The sequence below is a fragment of the Mus musculus genome, chromosome 6 (genome assembly GCF_000001635.26).
Source record: "Mus musculus strain C57BL/6J chromosome 6, GRCm38.p6 C57BL/6J".
Taxonomy (NCBI): domain Eukaryota; kingdom Metazoa; phylum Chordata; class Mammalia; order Rodentia; family Muridae; genus Mus; species Mus musculus.
Window position 1 is genome coordinate 40,728,365 of NC_000072.6, and position 20,516 is coordinate 40,748,880.

Sequence of the window (20,516 nt, forward strand, 5' to 3'; positions counted from 1 at the left end):
CTTACTACTCGGGGACAAGCCAATGACTTTGTAACATGAGGAGATAGTTTGAAAACAACTGTTTAAAAAACTTTTTACTGCCTTTATTATCCTTATCAGGTAGCCAGTCCTCCTCTAATGAGTCATATTTCTATAATTCTTGTAGTCATACAGGAAAGATTTTTAAAAAAGATATTCTAAGTGCAAGGACTCTGGGGAGGAAGCTCTATGGTCAAACTTCCCCTGCCCTGCCATGAATTTTTCTACTTGTTTCCCCAACCAGAGCTGTGCAGGAGGTGACCGGAGAGAGAGGGATCGTCATCACACGCTCCACATTCCCCTCTTCTGGACGCTGGGGAGGACACTGGCTGGGAGACAACACAGCTGCCTGGGACCAGCTGGGGAAATCCATCATTGGTGTGTGGGTGTGCCCAGGGGTGTGCCTGCTTCTGCAGACAGGGGTGGGAGTAAGATCCTTGGTGAAGGGGGAGAAGGGTGCAGAGAATGTCCTGTGCTGACCCTGCTGCATCTCTCATTGCAGGCATGATGGATTTCAGCCTCTTTGGCATATCCTATGTAAGTGTCCTTTACATGCTCCTCCTCCCTAGGAAGGTAGCAGTGTCTCTTAGAAAGCACCAAGAGCTGACTTTGTTCCATGTTGTTTCAGACCGGGTCAGACATCTGTGGGTTCTTTCAAGATGCTGAGTATGAGATGTGTGTTCGCTGGATGCAGCTGGGCGCCTTTTACCCCTTCTCCAGGAACCACAACACCATTGGGACCAAGGTATGATGTCAGCTTTCTCATCCATATTATTTCACTGCATATATATATATATATATATATATATATATATATATATATATTACCAGTTTTTGAGAGCATTCCGGCTGTCTGTGTTACCTGGTGAATCTTTAAATCCATTAATGCCTTTCCTATAAATCATAGTTTTCAATATTATTTTGGTTATTCTTTTTGCTTAGGGACTAATTTCCATTATAGCTCATATAGAATGTTTTAATGTTTTTTTTTTAAAGTATGCTGATGTTTCCCAGTCCATTACAAATAATCTAGGGGTCCCATATATAATTTTCTTTAGTATATGATATTTTAAAGATGTTATATAGTTTAAATATGTCTTCAATGACCTTGAATTCTTAGGTGTCTGGGTGGGTTGTTGAACACTTTCCTCATTCTGTTTTAGAGACAAGACCCTGTATCCTGGAATAAAACCTTTGAGGATATTTCCAGAAGTGTGTTGGAAACCAGATACACCCTGTTGCCATATCTCTACACCTTGATGTACAAGGCCCACATGGAGGGCAGCACAGTTGTGCGGCCCCTTCTCCATGAGTAAGTGTTGAGATGGATTTCTGTTAATAGACATTGTGTTTAACCTCTTAGGTAGGGGTTGATTAAAACACTTCTTCCACTCTGAAGCTGTGACTCTCTTTTGTCAGTAATGTCCTGGTGGGTCTCATCCTTTACCAGTGCTTACCACAGGTCTTCAATGAAAGGCCAGCCATTGAATTAAAAAAAAAAAAAAGAAAGAAAATGACTTTTTAACATGGTGAAATAGTTTGAAAACAACTGTTTAAAGAGGCCTTTAAAGGATCTAACATTCTATAGCATTATTTTTTCTTCATATGACATCCTTTACTTATATTATATTATATTATATTATATTATATTATATTATATTATATTATATTATATTATATTATATACTTTAATCCATTATTTGTTCAGGTTACCTCCATAAGTATTCTACTGAAGATTTAAATTGAAAATGTGCCATAATGAAGAAATAGCTTGTCCATCAACACATTTCTCAAAAATATTTGAGGTTCTGGAATCAGGACAAATGGGATACTTTGAGCTGAGCAGAAGCACAGGAGGCAGAGAACACATAGGGTCTCTGACATGCGTTTTAACTTGAGAATTTCTTCAGTGCATTAAGTCAAATTCCTACTGAGGTCTGGTTGTGACACCTTCAATTTCCTTTCCAGATTTGTGTCAGACCGGAAGACCTGGAATATAGACAAACAGTTCCTGCTGGGTCCAGCTTTCCTAGTCAGCCCTGTGCTAGAGCCTGTGAGTATGGAGGCCTCTGAGAACTGGAGAATCCCAACTGCTAGGCTGAGTAAATATGGAGAAGGAAGTGAGGAATGAGATACATCCTCAAACAGGGTTTCTTGGTCTATATTTGTCTAATGGTTCTTCAGAGTAGAATTCTGGGTCTTGAGTTTTCTGCCCTCAAATCCTTCTTTACATCAGTCAAGAGGAATATTGTTCCACACTTTATATAAACATGATTGTTTTCCCAATGACTACAATGAAACATGTAGAATCATGTGTGGGACGTAGTGTATAGATTCTTCATAGCCTCTTACCATATATAGCTGAAGTGCTCAGAGCTGCTTGCAGCAGTGTGCCCCCCTTGTGTCTGGGTGTACTTGACTTCCTTGTGTGGTTACACGTACAACAGGAGATGTTTCTTTACAGCTTCTGTATCTAGGTGAGCATGTAACTAAACAGAAAAGCGAATTAAACCACCTTGAAATACTTTTGAACCTACAGATTTTTTTCCCTGCTTTATACCTAGCCTTGGGTATTGTATCCTTAGAGAATGGATGGATAAGTCTTCAAGCAGGAGGTGGTCATTTTCTTTGAGTTCCTGTCCCCCAAAGGGCTTTAGTGAAGCTTCTAGTTTTTGTTGGGCCATTTCCACCCGTAGAAGTTGGGTAAGAATACAGGAGTTCTCAGCATTGGTGATATTAGGAAGCTGGGGTAACTGTATCCAATTTCAGCTCTAGTATTTTATGCCAGGGTACCTGGCAATTTGCTTACTCTGTCTCAAATTGCAATACCCACATGTGGTCTGTGTTTAATTTCAGAATGCCCGAAACATCAGTGCATATTTCCCCACAGCCCTCTGGTATGACTATTACACGGTAAGTTTGCTAAATGTTTATAAAACCTGGCAGTGTCAGAGTTCAATGTCTTTGATTATGACAGACTCATAAGACAACATAAGAAAATATGACTCTGGAAATCACCTGCTATGGTCTGGCATGAGCCACTCAATCCTTGTGAGCTAAATTTTCTCACTTCCTATTTGTATCAGACAAGTGTTAGTCACTCTTTTAGAGAAGTGCTATAAAGAAACATGTAATCTTGTCATCTTGTGCCTGGCTTGATGTAAACAATATCTTTGCTTATATCATTGCTAGCTACATGGTAAACACAGTGAAAATCTCTTTTTGTCTCCCTGACACCAGAAAGCACTTAATAGTGATGTTTGATTACATTTATGTTTACATGAGTTCGTTCTTTTCCCTTCTGTATTTCTAAGTGTCTGCTGCTGTTGCACAGATGCTCAAAGAATTACTCCATATGATTAGCTGAGACAGGTGAGATATGGCACTGTCAATGAAAAACACAGATATTACTTCAAAAAAGAATATGAAGTAATTTATTTGGTGTCAAGTATGAGTGGCTATGACCAGGGATCAAGGATTCAAGTTGCCTCATATGACATGGTGCACTGTGAAAACAGATACAGGAACTTTTTATAGTCCTATAGGTGAACAAATAGCTGTTCAGCTTTTACAGAAAGCTGAAAGTCGGGACATTTATCACATAACTTGTCTTATTTATAGAGGGGCAGAGATAAGAGGATTTAGCCAGTCTAGCCAATCAGCCTCTCCAGGTTCAGTGACAGACCTTGTCTCAAAACACCAATGGACAGACAAATACAATGGAGAGAATGTTGACTAGAGCAATCAGGCCTGCTCATGCCTGTGCATGTGCACACACACACACACACACACACACACACACACACACACACATAGATGGAGGGTGGGAGAGGAGAAAGGGAGAGAGAGAGAGAGAGAGAGAGAGAGAGAGAGAGAGAGAGAGAGAGAGAGAGAGAGAGACTAATGCATATGTACAACTCATATACAGCCACGCACACACATATGAACACATATACACACACAAACACACAGGATCTCAAACACACACACTAATGTGCATATAAATGTTCATAGAATGCCAAAGTCTAGCCCCAGTCTTTAGAAGTACAGTTACTGAGGTGGGATACAGCGTTGGATAAAAGCCAAAGACTGATAATCTTTGGCCTTGTAACTCTCTGTTACTATTTTGTGTCTAAAAGCCACTGGTTTCCTACTCTTCTGTGGCCTAATGCCTCTGGTTTCTGGCACTTAACTCCTGCTGTTAGCATCAGGGGATTAAGTAAAGGAGCTTTAGTTGCTGGGGATCTTTGCTCTCTGGCTCACAGACCCCATCACTGGCTAGGCAAGAGGCTTGGAGCTCTTTAACATTTTGTGAATCAGAGAAAAAAGAAAAGAAGAGAAAGAAAGGAGGAAATAAGGAATAGAGAAAATTTGTGCATGCAGAATATATACTTGCTCAACCTAGATGAAGCTGAAGAAAGCTGCACTATCATTTTACTGCCATTTCTAGTTTTTATACTTTGTTAGGATAATTGATCACATGGTTTCCCAAGCATCTTTATGTTCCATAAGTTCATAGCAAGTTCATGTTATAAAATGACAAAGAATTACAGCAGAAATGTTGTGTCTTTCAATTAAGACTGGCACCTGACTAAATATTGATTATCTATCTTTTAGACCTATAAGATCATTATAAGTTTAAAGCTATAATTTTTATGTCACAAGTCAGCATGGTTTTGCCAATAGACAAACCATCTGCCTAGCATATTATTACTTTGAAGTTTTGAATAGATAAATGAGTCAATATTTTACCTTTTGTCTTTGCACTTTCAATAAGTTGCACCTACAATATATGGTCCAATTCAAGCTTATGATCTTTAGTTACCAGATAGTAGTCTCACAGCTAACCTAGAAGGAAAGTTTTTCCTTATTGTAAATTTGTCCCAAACCTGCTTTCTTATTCTAGTGCGTCTAGCCTATGGCAGATGAAGATTTACAGAGCTCTTTTTGCAGCATTTAGAGGGCTCAAAATTACTTGTATAAATTTAGGAATTTTATAAAATCCTTATTAGGGATTATGAAACCATCAATTTGTCTACACAGTGTTACTATATGAGAGTACATGTTCATGTTGATCTGTAGAAAATCTACCCCATAGGATGGGCTAATGCCAAGAATCATTAGGCTATGTAATGGTGACAGAAAAGGCATACCAGCAGCAAAAAGCAATCCTGGGGTGAAGTGTTTAAGGACCTTGTATTCTTAGAGGTCACCCATCTCAGACTTACAAAACATTGGGCCATTTCCATAAAATGTACTTGTGTGACTTTAGCCTTTCCTAGAGGCTTCTGACACTATACAGTAACAGTTTACAACCTGTAGGTCAAGACCTCTTTAGGGAGAGTTAAACAACCCTTTCACAGGGGTCACCTAAGACCACCAGAAAACACAGATATTTATATTATGATTCATAATAGTAGAAAAATTATAGTTATAAAGTAACAACAAAAGTAATTTTATAACTGGAGGTCACCATAGCATTAGGAAATGTATTAAAGAGTCACAGCATTAAGAAGGTTGAGAACCATTGATATATAACCATATCCATGTGTGTATACATATAAACACACATTTACAATAAACACACTGATCACCTGACACATGTACAGAGACACACCATATTATAGTATAGCATAATAAAAAAGAACTTTCTAACCTAATTGTTAATGGTGCTTGCACTGACCAATGTATATTAGAGCTGAAAGGATCAGTGGACATATGCCCTAATTCCTAACTTAGAACCTATCTTTGCTAACCACTTTCAAATTAAAAAGTAGTTTTCTCTAAGGGAGGCTCACTAGGGAAACAAATTACTCTTCATGGTAGGCTGCATGCCTAGCAGTAGATGGTCCACAGAAAATGGACCCAACACAATCTTTGGAGGTTCCTTGTCTCATAATGTTATGTCAGGATTCTTTTTTTTTTTGCATTTACTTGTATGTGTATGTATGTATGTATGTAGTATATATGTATGTATGTACTTATGTATAGCTTTTGGGCATAAGTTGTGATTTCTGAGTTTTCTGTTTTTATGGTATTATCGAATGTGTGAATAAATGTGATGCTTCATCTATATCTGTTTCTTCTGCCTATTCTTGGGCTCTTCTTTCTGTTTGTTTTATCCAATCCTACTTTTCTTGGTTTTGCTATATTATATTATATTATATTATATTATATTATATTATATTACATTATATTATAAAATATTATATTGCTTAGATGTCTTTTTCCATAAGGAGAGACAGAAAAGTGATAGGTCTGAATAGGAAGAGAGGTGGGGAGGAACTTGGAGGAGTAGAGAGCGGAGAAAACGTAATTAGAATATATTGTGTGAAAAAAAATCTATTTTTAACAAAAGAAATATTCAAAAAAAGTACCTGCATTATGAAGAAGCCCTACTGTGGTTGAGAAAAGTGAAAGGATTTTAGGTTATGACTCAGATGAGTGAGCACCTTTTACACACGAGGGCAGGTAAAGGTGTTAAATATAAGACAGAAAAATTCAACTCAAGAAACTGTTATGTAAATAAGCCTTCTCACCCTTATCTTTGCGTGGAGCATATACCAAAGATATTAGGAGCTTTGGGGGGCACGTAGAAGAAGGGACAGCATATCTCCAGTCAACAAAAAATAAATGAAGATATTGTCCAGTACCATCTTGCCTTAGAAACAGGGTGTATAGTGAGGGTGATTGGTGGTCTATATGAGATTCTGCAAAGAGCAGGAATTCTCCTGGATATATGGCAAAGCACAGCCAGACTTCATGCAGCTGCAAGTGAATGACCAAAGAGGGAAACAAGGTTTGGGATGGATGGTGATAACCTAGCAACAGGTTTAGGGGGGTGAGTGGGGTGTATTGCTCAGGGAAAAGTGTATGCTTACCTCATCATTTCTCCTCCTTTTGACACCAGGGTGCAAATATCAATTCAACAGGAGAGTGGAAGACCTTACCAGCCCCTCTTGAGCACATCAATCTTCATGTCCGAGGGGGCTACATCCTGCCATGGCAACGACCTGCCCTGAACACTCACTTAAGGTGAACAAGGAGAGTGGGGGTTCTGCTTTGCACACCTCTGAGCTCACTCTTTTGTCCTGAGAGTCATTCATCTCTCCAGTATCAGTTTTGTATTTTACCTATTTCCTCCATCAGATTTATGTTGTGGGTTGATGTGTGTGTATGTGTGTGTGTGTGTGTGTGTGTGTGTGTGTGTGTGTGTGTGTGCACACGCGCATGTGGTGTCACTATACTCTACTCTTAGATTTCCAGCAGTCTCTACCCTATGTGATCTTGACAGAGAAGTGCACACTGCTGGACTTTGAAAAACTTTCCTCTTTCTCCTTATTTACCTTAGCTTTGAGGATAAATTGACAATTGGGGTAGTCCATATCACTGGCTCTCCCTATTTTCATATTGTAAGTCTCATGACTTGAGAAGGCTCAATTCTGTGCAATCTCATTCAGTACTCATCCTACCTGATGTGGACTGATGACCTGTCTGTAGTTGTCTGCTCATGCCTCATACCATCTCTGCCCTAGACTTGGGTTCTGTTGACTATGCACCTACAAACCCAGTTTCCTGCTTCTTATCAATAACTGAGCACTTTTTAAAATTTGTAATTGTATTTTAACAACACAAACTTATCTCTCCCTCGTTTCCTGAGCCACTGACTTTTTATTATCATCTTCACTTACACAATTATAATTCTATCTCTACAGAAGGTTATTATTGGCATCCTTATACATTTCAAAGTTTAGTTCTAGTAGGTTTCAGTAGAGAGGAACTTCTTAGGGGGCTTGAAAACTGCCTTTTCCTTTGAGTTTCCCTCACTTCCTTAGTATTTCAACTTAGTCCCTCTTATGAGAAAATGACTATCATTAATCTTCTCCTTCTACCCTCCCCCATCTTTGTAAAATAACCAATTTCAGATCAATTTATGTACTGACACCGAATTTCTGCTTCAAAAATTAAATCTTATTCCCCCTAGTTAAAAGTCTGAATCCTAAAAGAATACAATGCCCATGTCTATGAAAATGTGATTCCAAGTTGACTTCGATAACCCTCTCTTTTCCCATATGTTAATAATAGAGGTGGCTTTCAATGCCCCAAAGATGCTACTCTCCCGTACAGTCATTTATTTTACAGCACTTGAGTTTATGCTTTTATTAAATTTGGCCTAAGGACCAGGATGTAGAACACACCAGCTAGGTTGGTACTGTAGCATTGAGTGATCTCAGCATATCCCTAGTCCATTTGCCTCTATTTTTCTAATTATTCATTTCTCATTATTGACACATATAGATTTAACTTTCAAATCACTACGATTCTTCTGGAATAGACTGTCCTAAAATGCCCAGGATTGTAGCAACATTGTATAGGATTTTGTTCCTCTCCTAATGAGCCATTTTGAGAATAGAGCTGTAATTTTAATGTTAATGATGGTTCAGAACCTCTGAGGCTTACATGCTTAAGCCCTTCAATAGGTGTTTAAAATACTTTTTTTGTAAAATTACTATTGGAGGAAAACACTTATGATATTCTCCATTCATGCCTAAAGCAAAAGAGTCATATGTGACTGACTAGTATCTTTCTTAGTTCAAATTTGATGCAAACGTTTGGTAAAATCCTTTGAGCCCTAAGAATTTGTGACTTGTGTGAATCTGTTCCCCAATAGCCGGAAGAATCCTCTTGGTCTTCTCATTGCCCTGGATGAGAACAAAGAAGCAAGAGGAGAGCTGTTCTGGGATGATGGGCAGTCGAAGGGTGAGTGCCTTGAGAGGGTGTGGCCATTGCAGACCTGCACCAGACTCTGTCCCTTTACTCCTGCTGGTCATTCACCTGAGAGTGAAATCTCACCAGGCATCCTAGCAGTAACCACATTCCAGAAATAAAAGAAAAACAAAAACCCATTTGCTTCTGGTCATACTGGTCAGAGGCCATGATAGATGAACCATAGGTAGAAGGAGAATTTACATTCCTCCCTCCCCCAGTTCTTGTGTTGACTTGATTCTTACTCTTTTTTAACAGACCTTTAAAAGACATAGTCTCATAATTGGTGCTTTAGTTCATATGCTCTGAAATGTTTATTATCCCAAAATCCTGGGGGACAAATGTTAATGGTGAGCATATACATTCCTACTGCCTATGAATGCACCAACCAGTGCTTTAATACATATAAGTTGCTGTGCAGTAATGATATTGTGACCCTAGCTTAGGAAATAATTCCCATAGAACACTTGCTTTGGAAACATTTAGGGAGCTCTTTGCAGGGTGATACTAGCATGGAGAAAGGAAAGCCATGGCTTGGCCTCGTATACTTCATAATTTTGCCATTCTCAAGCTACAGTTTTAAAAATCTTAGTTTTATTTGAAAATAATGGATCAAAAAAGTTTGAACATACTCAACACATGAAGAAGTTAGGCCTGGTTCTGCCTCTCAGTCTCATACTCCCAGAAATAAAATTCAGACTCAAAATATATTTACAAATATCTTGGCCATATGGCTTGGCTTTTCTCTAACCAAAATCATGACTTATGAAAACCCATTTAATTTAACCTAAATTCTGCCACATGACTGGTTGCTTGTGCTTAGGTACCATGCGTCCAGTTCATTATCTCATGGCATCTTCATGGTTGAATTTCCTGTTTAGCTCCATCTCAGATTTCTCTCTCCTTCCAGATGTTCTACCTCCTATTTCCTATCTGAGCCATAGGCCATCATATGTATTATTGACAGGTGTCACATCCATATAGACATAAGACTAAGATATTCTCTCTACAAATGTCTTTAACATATTAACCATTTATTGATTATCATCACCATGATCAAGAATGAAGACATTCAGTATCATCCATGCCTTACATTTTTCTTCCCAGAACATGCTTATATAACTCAATGTCTCTGCCCATCAAATGACTTCCCTATTCCCCTGCCCCTTAGCAATGACAGTTCCATGTACTGTTTGTAAAAGTTTTTTTTTTTTTTTTTTTAATCATGGTGTAAATGTGGTGGCTAAGAACTTCTCTTTGTGCCTAGCTCATTCATTTAATATGATGTGCCTTAGGCTCATGCAAGGTCACATGATACAGCATTTCTATGGTCTCACTTGCTGATGCCTCTATGTCGGACATGTTACATCATTTCTTTTCCCACCATCTACTCTTCAACATCTAGGTACTCTCCATATCTTCACTATTGTAAAATATATGCAAGATTTCAAGTTAAGCACTGAAAATATATGTCTTCTAGGAAAATAATAGGGAAAATATTCTTTTTCACTAGTCTTTATAGATAAAGTAAATGGCAGATACTATATAAACCTTGAAGTCTTCTATACAGAAAAAGTAAAAAGTGATAGTTTTCAAAGGCAGCTTACAAAGTGGGAGAAAATGGAACAAATTATGTATCTGACAAAAAGTCAATGTGAAGATATAAGAAATACTCTTAAAAGTCAAAATCACGGGAATCATAATATTATTTTAAAATAGGAAAAATGTCTTAATAGATATTCTTTCAGAGAAGATACACATAGTTAACAGATACTTGAGAAAATGGTGAGCACTAGTAATAAATTCAGATTTAAATAAAATAATATATGAGATATCACCCCCTCCATCTTGCAGTATGAGCAGAATGAAATAATTAATGTAACAAGAATTAGTGCAGCCAGGCGGTGGTGGCGCACACCTTTAATCCCAGCACTTGGGAGGCAGAGGCACTTGGATTTCTGAATTTGAGGCCAGCCTGGTCTACAAAGTGAGTTCCAGGACAGCCAGGGCTATACAGAGAAACCCTGTCTCAAAAAACCAAAAAAAAAAAAAAAAAAAAAAAAGAATTAGTGCAGGTACAGAAATTCAGAGAGCCCACTGGCATCCTTTGGTGGAAATAGAAGTTGGTCTTGCCATTGTTAAAAAAAAACGTTGAAAATAAAGTGACTTACTTAATGATACAATCATTTCACTTCTCAATACACAAATATGTGTATCTATGAAATGAGCCTGCCGAAGAGAATCTACATTCTATGTTCATTATTGCCAGTAGGCAGGAAATGCAAATACCTTGTTTGCACTGATTTATGAATGAATGAAGAGGTGGTATTACTAGATGCATCTGTCATAAAAGACGTACTTTGTTGTTTGAAATCAACTGTCAGCCTTAAGGAGGTACATAAATTTGGCTTTTGCACTGGCCATGCTAGCCTGACTCATCTCTCTTTTGTTTTTAGATCTCACAACCAACAACATTCTATGTAAATTTTCAGTCACTCAAGTAAGTAGAAAGTTTTTAGGAATCTAGAGTGTCATCTTTTATCTGACCGTTAACATTTATTGGCGTGTGTATGTGTGTGACTACAATTGCTGCAATGACTATGGGTGTACACATTCCTGTTTATGACTTAATTCCCAGTAATTTCATTACTCATGCTATCAAAAGGAGGCAATAATATTCATAAATCAAGTGGTATTTTCCAAAAGAATTGTTTTATGCAGTCAGTGTCTTTATGTGGTTAAGTAAAAGGTCTGTCTGCATGTCCTCACTTTTTTCTCCTAAGCATACATTGGTCGATGCTCTCTACTCAGAGGCTTTCCCAGCAGCTGAATATCTGCTCTAGGATGTGGCATTCGACAACCTACAGAACTCCAATTCATTCATGTATGGATAAATATTCTTGATGTATTTCAGAACCGTTTGGATGTGAGCACTTTACAATCAACCTACATGAACCCTGATAACTTAGCATTTCAGGAGATTAAAATTTTTGGAACACGGCCGCTTTACAATGTTACAGTGAAACATAATGGTATGGTAAATCAGATGGCTCCTCAAGTCAGTTACGATCCAAGCATGAAGGTAAGTCGCTATTTTGTTGAGGCTTTTCAAATTGGCATTATGGTGATTCTTATTGTTAAAGCTGCTGTGGTTCTCAAAGGATAACTGCATCTCTGAAATATGGTGGATAAGTTAGATTGCCGGGAATTATGGTGACATGTGGGGCATGTGGTGACATGTCTGAGCTGGAATGAGTCAGGGAGCTGCAGGGGCAAGGATGATAAGAGCAGATGTTTTTAGTTTTGTTTTTCTTGACTCATGTCTCTCAAGAGTTCTGCTCTCTTACTAAGTTTATTATCATACACACACACACACACACACACACACACACACACACACACACACACAATCACACATATATAATATACACATAGGTAATACTCACACAAATAAGTCACATATATGTCTCATATATATAGAAATCATACATATATGATGTATATACATATATATGATATATGCATGTATTACATACAATATACATATATAATATATACACATATATATAATATACACATATTATATATATCACATATGTAGTATACATATATATTTTATACACACATATACACTTTAATGACATATTTAAGAGAAAGGAATTTAAAGATCCTACCCAAATTATTATTATTATGTTTTGGATTAGATGATAACAAGATAATTCTTCATTGCAAAGTGATATAACCTTATCCAACACACATACATACAGACACACACACACACACACACACACACACACACATACACACACACACACTTGTGTGTCTGTGTCTGTTATAAACATTCACACACACACAGACACACAGACACACACACACAGATACACACACACAGACACACACAGACACACACAGACACACACACACACACACACACACACACACAAATGAACATGAATAGTACAGATAGGAAAGTGGAGGTCAGGCCAGATGAATGTAGATCTGAGAGCTAATGGCCAGTGCTGAGTCCTAATACAATAAATTTTTGAAGTTTTTCAAAAAGTTTTAATACTTTCCCCCTTTCTTTCATCAGTATCAAGATTCTAACTCCAACACACACATACATTCTGATGACATATTTAAATAAAGAACTTGAAGATGCTACCCAAATGATTTTTTTTTTGTATTGGATTAGATGATAACAAAAGAACTCAGCAGACAGAATTGTGTTGCGTTCCTTCATGCCTTAATAAAAGGTGAAACCCTCCCCCAGTAATCCTGAGCACAAAGAGTGGAGCTGTTGGATTGCCATGTATGAAGGTTTTACCAAAATTTGGGGAAATAAGCCAGTTTCTACTTCTAGTGCAATGGCATGTTATCACGTCTGAAGTTTTGTCTTGATGACATGTATTCAGGATACAGGTACCATGAACTAAAGTGGTGAATGGTTGTTTTGCTCTTTGCTGATGCTCAAAGCTTAGTCAAATTGCTGAGCACAGCTTACTGTGAAGGATGGGAGAATGGACCTATAAAGATGGCGTGTGTGGTGACATTCATTAGTTTACCATGACAAGAAATCCCCAAAGGGCAAACAATATTTTGTATTTCTGTTGATATTAGAAGATGGAGAGTTGCTAGCATACATTAGTAGCCGAAGGTTCTAAGGACTGACGTCCTTTCTTCTCTTATGTTGCAAGTGGCTCCTTAATTCTATCAAAATGCCCCTATTCTAGGAGAGAGAAAAAGGGGAAAACAAAATATGCAAAAAAGATAGTAAAAAGAAGATGGCAGAGGTAAAGCTGAGAGAGAAGGGAGGAGGAAACACTTGCCCAGGTACAATGATGAACTGTGAACTTCTCAAAGCCACAGCTATAATACAGATGAAAATGTAATTATCACCTGAGAGCTTTGCTATTCTAAAATGAAATACTACAGAAGTGTTTTATGAATAACAAATCAGGAATTGTGTTCCACAATGGGCCCACTTTGCCATAAAAGGAAAGTAAACCCATTCAAGTTGAGATATCAGAATAAGCCAGTCCAATAACAGAGAATAGCCTCATATTATCAACCTGATTATCCTGTGGATGTAGTATCAGCAACATTTAGTTTTAAGTGGAGATCAGTTTATTTCAGAGGAAACGTGCTCAGATTTTGTAAGGTCTTAGGTGGTAAACTACGAAGGTCATGTTTGATTTAATTTTCAAAAACTCTTACAATGTTTCTTGAACCTTGTTAGAAATGGTAGTGAAGAGTTGGAATTGGTAAGATGGGAAAGTATCAGATCAGGAGGAGATTAAGAGAATCAGGATAGTTCTTAAAATGTCACCTTGCCCTCCTAAAAAAATGAAAAGGTTTTAAAGAAGAGTCAAATATTAAAAAAAGAATTAAAGAAAATGTTGAACATTTAATTTGATAAGTAGGATATCAGAATATTTCAAGGTTTAAGCAGTTATCTTGTGTAAGTGTTAGGTATGGAAAGAAATTTAAATTTTTTTACAACTGGTTAAGTTGATATTCAGCAAATTCATTTAGTTTGACTAATATCTCATAGAAATATAAGAATGGGAACTATCTCATTTTCTTTGATAAAACGCAATGGCAAGGGCAAATAGAGAAGGAAATACTTATTCTGGCTCAAAAAAAAAAAAAAAACCCATGAAACTCAAGACTAAGGAATACCAAAGTGTGGATACTTCGTCCCTCCTTAGAATGGGGAACAAAAATACCCATTGAAGGAGTTACAGAGACAAAGTTTGGAGATGAGATGGAAAGGAAGGACCATGCAGAGACTGACCCATTCGGGCATCCATACTACAATCAACCACCAAAGCCAGACACTATTGCATATGCCAGCAAGATTTTGCTGACAGGACCCTGATATAGCTGACTCCAGTGAGGCTATGCCAGTGTCTGGCAATTACAGAAGTGGATGCTCACAGTCATCTATTGGATGGAACACATGGCCCCCAATGGAGGATCTAGAGAAAGCACCCAAGGAGCTGAAGGGTTCTGTAACCCTATAGGAGGAACATCAATATGAACTAACCATTACCCCCTGAGCTCATGTCTCTAGCTGCATATGTAGCAGAAGATGGCCTAATTGGCCATCACTGGTAGGAGAGGACCTTGGTCTTGCAAAGATTATATGCCCCAATATAGGGGAATACCAGGGCCAGGAAGCAGGAGTGGGTGGGTTGGAGAACATGGTGGGGGAGGGTATAAAGGACTTTTGGAATAGCATTTGAATTATAAATGAAGAAAACATCTAATAAAAAAATTGTTAAAAAAAAAAGGTCTGGTCCATCAGGGGATAGAGAGATAGCTTAGCAGTTAAGAGAACTGCTTTCTCTTCCAAAGGTTCTGAGTTCAATTTCCAGCAACTACATGGTGGCTCACAACCATTTGTAATGGGATAAGATGCCCTCTTTAGGTGTGTGTGTGAAGACAGCAATAGTGTACTCATGTATATAAAATAAATACATCTTTAAAATATCGTTTGGTCCATCATGGTGGGAAAATCAAGATGTGAGAAGCTTAAAGCATTTGGTTCCATCACATCCACAAACAGAAAGCAGAGAGGAAAGAATGAATACTGTTACTCATCCCAGGATCCAAGACATGAATAACACCACTCACACTGGGCAGATACTCCCTCCTCAATCAATGCAATAAAGATAATCTCCTACATACATGGTCCTAGACCCTTGTTCCAAGTGATTCCTATGTAGGGGAAGTTGACAACATTAACTGTCACAGGACTATGTGTACTATGCTTGATATTACATGTTTTCTATGTGCCCACAGTGACAGGAACACTGCTTTGTGGAGAGAAGCACAAGAAATGCTAAATTCTAGAAGAGCAGACAGATAGGTCAGGGAAAGAATGAAAAGGAACACAGCAACTGTTATTTCTCCCAATAATTACACCATTCAGTAAAGAATAATGGAGTAGTGGACTGACATTTCCCCATCACTGCTGATAGCCTCACATCTAATACACAGCTCTCCTCCTTTAAGACAGCAATGTATCTTGATGGTTGAGACTCCATTCTTATTTCTACTAAATTTTCTAAAGTTTCAGATTTTGTAAGGGCTTTGCTTCTAATAATACATTTCTTGTGCCCTTGTTTACCTCCATAGGTTGCAGTTATTACAGGCCTCCAACTTCTCCTGAATGAATCCTATACGGTAGAGTGGGATGACAGCATTAGAGATGAGGAAAAGATAGACTGCTATCCAGATCAACATGGGGCTTCTGAAACAAGCTGCACTGCCCGAGGCTGTGTCTGGGAGGTAATGTAGCTGGAGATGTTCATGTGTACTAATACTACTCCATTTTTCATGAGGATGACATATTGGTATACTTTTGCATAGCCTCAAATTCATAGAAAGGGTTGCTTCAGGAATGGGGTGAAGATTGGAGCATAACTGGGCATAGGACTGGGATATTTTTAATAAGTACATTTCTTGAAGAGTGCGCACACCCACCCACTCCCACACCCACACTCACATACCTCTTCATATAAATTGCCTCTTCTAATTCTTTCTATTTCATAATTCAGGATCCCCTGCTGATCTAGGATATTGACTTTCTTTCCAGGAATCCAACTCTGATGTGGTCCCTTTTTGCTACTTTGTCAATGAGCTGTACTCAGTCAGCAATGTTCAGTATGGCTCACATGGGGCCACAGCCAACATCTCCTTAAAGGCTTCACCTTATAGCGGTGCCTTCCCCTCTACACCTGTGAAGGAGCTGCAACTGCAAGTGACCTACCACAAGAATGAAATGCTGCAGTTTAAGGTAAACACAGGGTGTGTGTGCTACCAGGTGTGGACAGAACCTTTCCAATCCTGATGCTCTTTGCTAGTCAAGACTACAGAACCTTAAAAGAAGCTTTGTGTTTAAATTTCTGCAGTAAAATAGACTGTATGATAACTGAATCAAGAGAGAAATGAGGCTCTTATAGAACAGTATTATAGAACATCAGAAGCTATTTTCCCACTTGTATCTTTTTTCCCCTGGCCTAGATCTATGATCCCAACCACAGTCGGTATGAAGTTCCAGTCCCTTTGAACATTCCCAGTGCTCCATCAAGCACCCCGGAGAGTCGCCTCTATGATGTGCTCATCAAGGAGAACCCATTTGGGATTGAAATTCGTCGGAAGGGTACAGGCACTGTAGTGTAAGTGGTTTCTGGTCTGACTCTGAGTAACTGCTTTCCTTAACATTCTAGAACAGGCTCATTGTTGTTGAACACACCTGTTTTTAAAGTGTCACATTGTCTGTGACCCAAACCATAAGGAAGCAATTTCCTCTTGATCTGTGATTAGGAGGAAGTCTTGAACATCCTGAGGGTGATTCATAAGAGATTTACAGTGGAACATTTACAAATATTTCAGGGCTCCTTTCTACACCTTAGATGTCATTGTGCAGACTCTTGTTGGAGGCACATGAGTGCCCGTTCTCAGCAATCTATGATAGATAGTGCTTGTTACAGTACACACAGGATGCTAATGTGGCTGTAACAATGCTGTATAGGAAAAGGGACAGGGTAGCCAAGTTACTGAGAAGTCACTGCTTCTGATAATGTGGTCTGAGTTTGTCTCTTTGGGGAAGAGGTGTCATTTGAATAGAACCTTGATAAAGAAGATCCCAAAATGGAGTTCCAGGAGAAGACAAGTAATGTTTGTGATAGAGAGAAGACAAAAAAGTGTGATGTCCAAGCCGAGAAGTTGACATGTCGAGATATAGAGAGAATTTGGTGTCATAATTGAGAGGATGAGAGTGGGAGATAAAGCAGGGTTGAGAAATGGGTTTTGGAAGGTGAGCAGCAGTGGAGGATTGGTGAGACATCACTAAATGATGTGGGCAGAACTGTGACATGGAGTAGGGTCTCTTTAGTCACAGCTCTGGATGACTGCAGGAGCAGGGCAGGTGTGAGTGACAGCAGTTGAGGTAATGAGAATGGCTTGGGCTTCTTGCTGTGCAGAGGATACTTGGAAAAGCAGCGATAGAAGGAAGATGAATGGATGGTGACTACCCGGCCATTGATGGGGGTACTTGAGATAGCTTTAAACTGATAGATTTATGTGTTTTGTTTGAGGGGGCAGATGCTAGAAGCCACCAGGGAGATGACTTTCTTTTGTAAATACCCCTTCTCCTCTGCAGCTGGGACTCTCAACTCCTTGGCTTCACCTTCAGTGACATGTTCATCCGCATCTCCACCCGCCTGCCCTCCACATACATCTATGGCTTTGGGGAAACTGAGCACACAACCTTCAAGATAGACATGAACTGGAACAAATGGGGCATGTTTTCCAGGGATGAGCCCCCGGGGGTAAGGACAGAGTGTCTGTGGTCTGTGTTCTGTCCCTTCCATCCACTCTGTGTGTCTTGTGCTTCTTCCTTACAGATGTGTGTTGATTGGTCTCTTCTACTTTTAGGCAAATGGACATATTTTTAAGTACCCCTTTCCTTCACTGTTCTTTTTTTAAAAAAATATTTTATTAGGAATTTTCTTTATTTACATTTCAAATGTTATCCCCTTTCCTGGTTTCCGCTCCAAAACCACCCTATCCCCACCCTATCCCCTCCCACTCCCCTTGCTCACCAACCCACCCACTCCTGCTTCCGGATTCTGCCATTCCCCTACACTGGGGCATCGAATTTTCACAGGACCAAGGGCCTCTCCTCCCACTAATGACCAACAGGGCCATCCTCTGCTATGTATGCAGCTATAGCCATGGGGCCCTCCATGTGTACTTTTTGGTTGGTGGTTTAGTCCCTGGGAACTCTGGGGGTATTGATTGGTTCACTGACTCAACTTAGCAATCAAATTTCTGTGTAATTTCTTTCTCATGCACATAGTCTCCTAACATCTTCTTTTTTCCATTATGACTCTCAGTACAGGAAGAATTCCTATGGTGTCCACCCTTACTACATGGGTCTGGAGGAGGATGGCAATGCTCATGGAGTCCTCCTGATGAACAGCAATGCCATGGGTAGGATGACACCTGTGTCCTCTTATTGTGTGCCAAACACTCTTAAATTGTTTTTGAATGATTTTAACTTGGCAATATCTTAAGTCAAAAATAATGTCTCTGGGTAATGGTTTTTCCTGTTTAGCCTTCATTTTATCCTAGAGATTTATGGTTGCTATGTTTACTAAACTTTTATTTGGTATCATGTAAAACACTTACATAAGAAGGCATAGCAAAATCCTAATTCCTGAGGGTCCCCAAGTTCCTGGGTGTCAGCTGGAGGCAACCGGTTATATAACTTGGATTACTGCCAAGCGTTTGGGTTAGAACACTGCCTATGGCAGAATGAGGTTAGGAATATTTTTATGCTATTTGAGAAAGGGGCAGAAAGTCAAGTTCAGTAATACATATTGTAGCTGCCAGTGAAGCCACAGGAGGTGAACACTGAGACTTAGTGCTACTTTGAGATTGTTTTTATGATTTTTATACTACTATGATATAGAAATTATGATAATTTAAATTTTTACAAATTTAAAACCTCTAATAAGGAGCATAAAATGGATAGGATCCTCTGGGGTTTTCCTTTTTCAGTTCTATATTGGTTTAGTACAGAATGTCTGCCATCAATGGTATGAAATGGAAGTGAGAAATAGAGCTTTCAATACTAATGGGTTAACCTTAAGGCTTTCATTATTGTTGATTTGTTGTTGTTGTTGTTGTTTTCAGATGTGACATTCCAGCCCATGCCTGCTCTGACATACCGCACTACAGGGGGAATTTTGGATTTTTATGTATTTTTGGGGCCAACTCCTGAGTTTGTCACTCAGCAGTACACAGAGGTAGGAAGCTCATTTGATTGTCATGTATTAATGTTAGCATATCCTCTGCTCCAAATCATGCATTTATTAGTGTAATTCTTAGCATCGTAGTTTCAATCATTGGTTTTATCAGAAAGAAGTATATTATAGAAAAGGGATTAGTACCTAGATTCCAATAACATTACGTTTATAAATTCTCTAATTGTTACAGCATTGCAGGCAGACTGGTGGTCCTAGCAGTGGTGGTACATCATGGTAGTGGGGGGACATGATGATTGGGATAGGAATGAGAGTGCTGGTAATAGAGTTAGGGGTGTTTGTGGAAACGTTTTTGGAATGGTGATAGTATGGGGGTGATGGTTATATTGATAATGATTGTGACAATGGCAGTAATACAGTTGATGATAGTGCTGGCATAATGTCATTAGCATTGCTACTGCTGCTGATATTGGTTAGAGTCATGATGACCATGGAACAATGGTGATCATATCCGTGGTAGTAACAGTGATGGGGTGGATATGGAAATGGTAACTACTGTGGTCTACAAACATTTGTGTGACCAATATTATATCAGTAATCTGTTACACATTAGATCACTTCAAAGACATTATCACATTCAATACTCATAAAAACACTCTGAGAAATTACTCTTATTCCTAGTTATGTGAGGCAAAATAAGGAAAAATAAAGTTACATAAACTTCTGTGTGGTCATGCAGCTGTCAGAACCAGAGTCTCTTTGTTAAGGTAGGGATTTTACCTATGGGATTTGTGCTTCTAACCATAGCATTAGATTTCATTTAAGAAAAGGGGGCAGCATTGAAATGTAAATAAATAAAATAATTAATAAAATATTAATACTTTAAAAAATTAGAATGAAGTAAGATTTTAACAGAGTTCCTAGAAAATAAGTACTAGGCTACGAGGAAAAATT

The 20,516-nt window shown here is 38.6% G+C and overlaps 1 protein-coding gene across 9 annotated transcripts in view; it reads left to right on the plus strand.

Moving 5' to 3' along the window:
• Window positions 1-20,516, plus strand: part of Mgam (maltase-glucoamylase) — a 140,293-nt gene that overhangs the window by 99,534 nt on the left and 20,243 nt on the right. For 7 of the 9 annotated variants that reach the window (NM_001368875.1, XM_006506044.2, XM_006506042.1 and 4 more), the window contains 16 exons: window positions 263-396; window positions 521-555; window positions 647-763; window positions 1,182-1,330; window positions 1,987-2,071; window positions 2,875-2,931; window positions 6,929-7,053; window positions 8,690-8,778; window positions 11,241-11,284; window positions 11,699-11,866; window positions 15,925-16,077; window positions 16,385-16,585; window positions 16,813-16,967; window positions 17,954-18,122; window positions 18,690-18,786; window positions 19,492-19,604. The exons of 1 other annotated variant lie outside the window; for it this stretch is intronic. In NM_001368875.1, coding sequence (NP_001355804.1) covers window positions 263-396; window positions 521-555; window positions 647-763; window positions 1,182-1,330; window positions 1,987-2,071; window positions 2,875-2,931; window positions 6,929-7,053; window positions 8,690-8,778; window positions 11,241-11,284; window positions 11,699-11,866; window positions 15,925-16,077; window positions 16,385-16,585; window positions 16,813-16,967; window positions 17,954-18,122; window positions 18,690-18,786; window positions 19,492-19,604 — 1,891 coding nt within the window. The remainder of the gene's footprint in view (window positions 1-262; window positions 397-520; window positions 556-646; window positions 764-1,181; window positions 1,331-1,986; window positions 2,072-2,874; window positions 2,932-6,928; window positions 7,054-8,689; window positions 8,779-11,240; window positions 11,285-11,698; window positions 11,867-15,924; window positions 16,078-16,384; window positions 16,586-16,812; window positions 16,968-17,953; window positions 18,123-18,689; window positions 18,787-19,491; window positions 19,605-20,516) is intronic. One more of the 9 variants, XM_006506048.1, reaches the window with a different exon arrangement.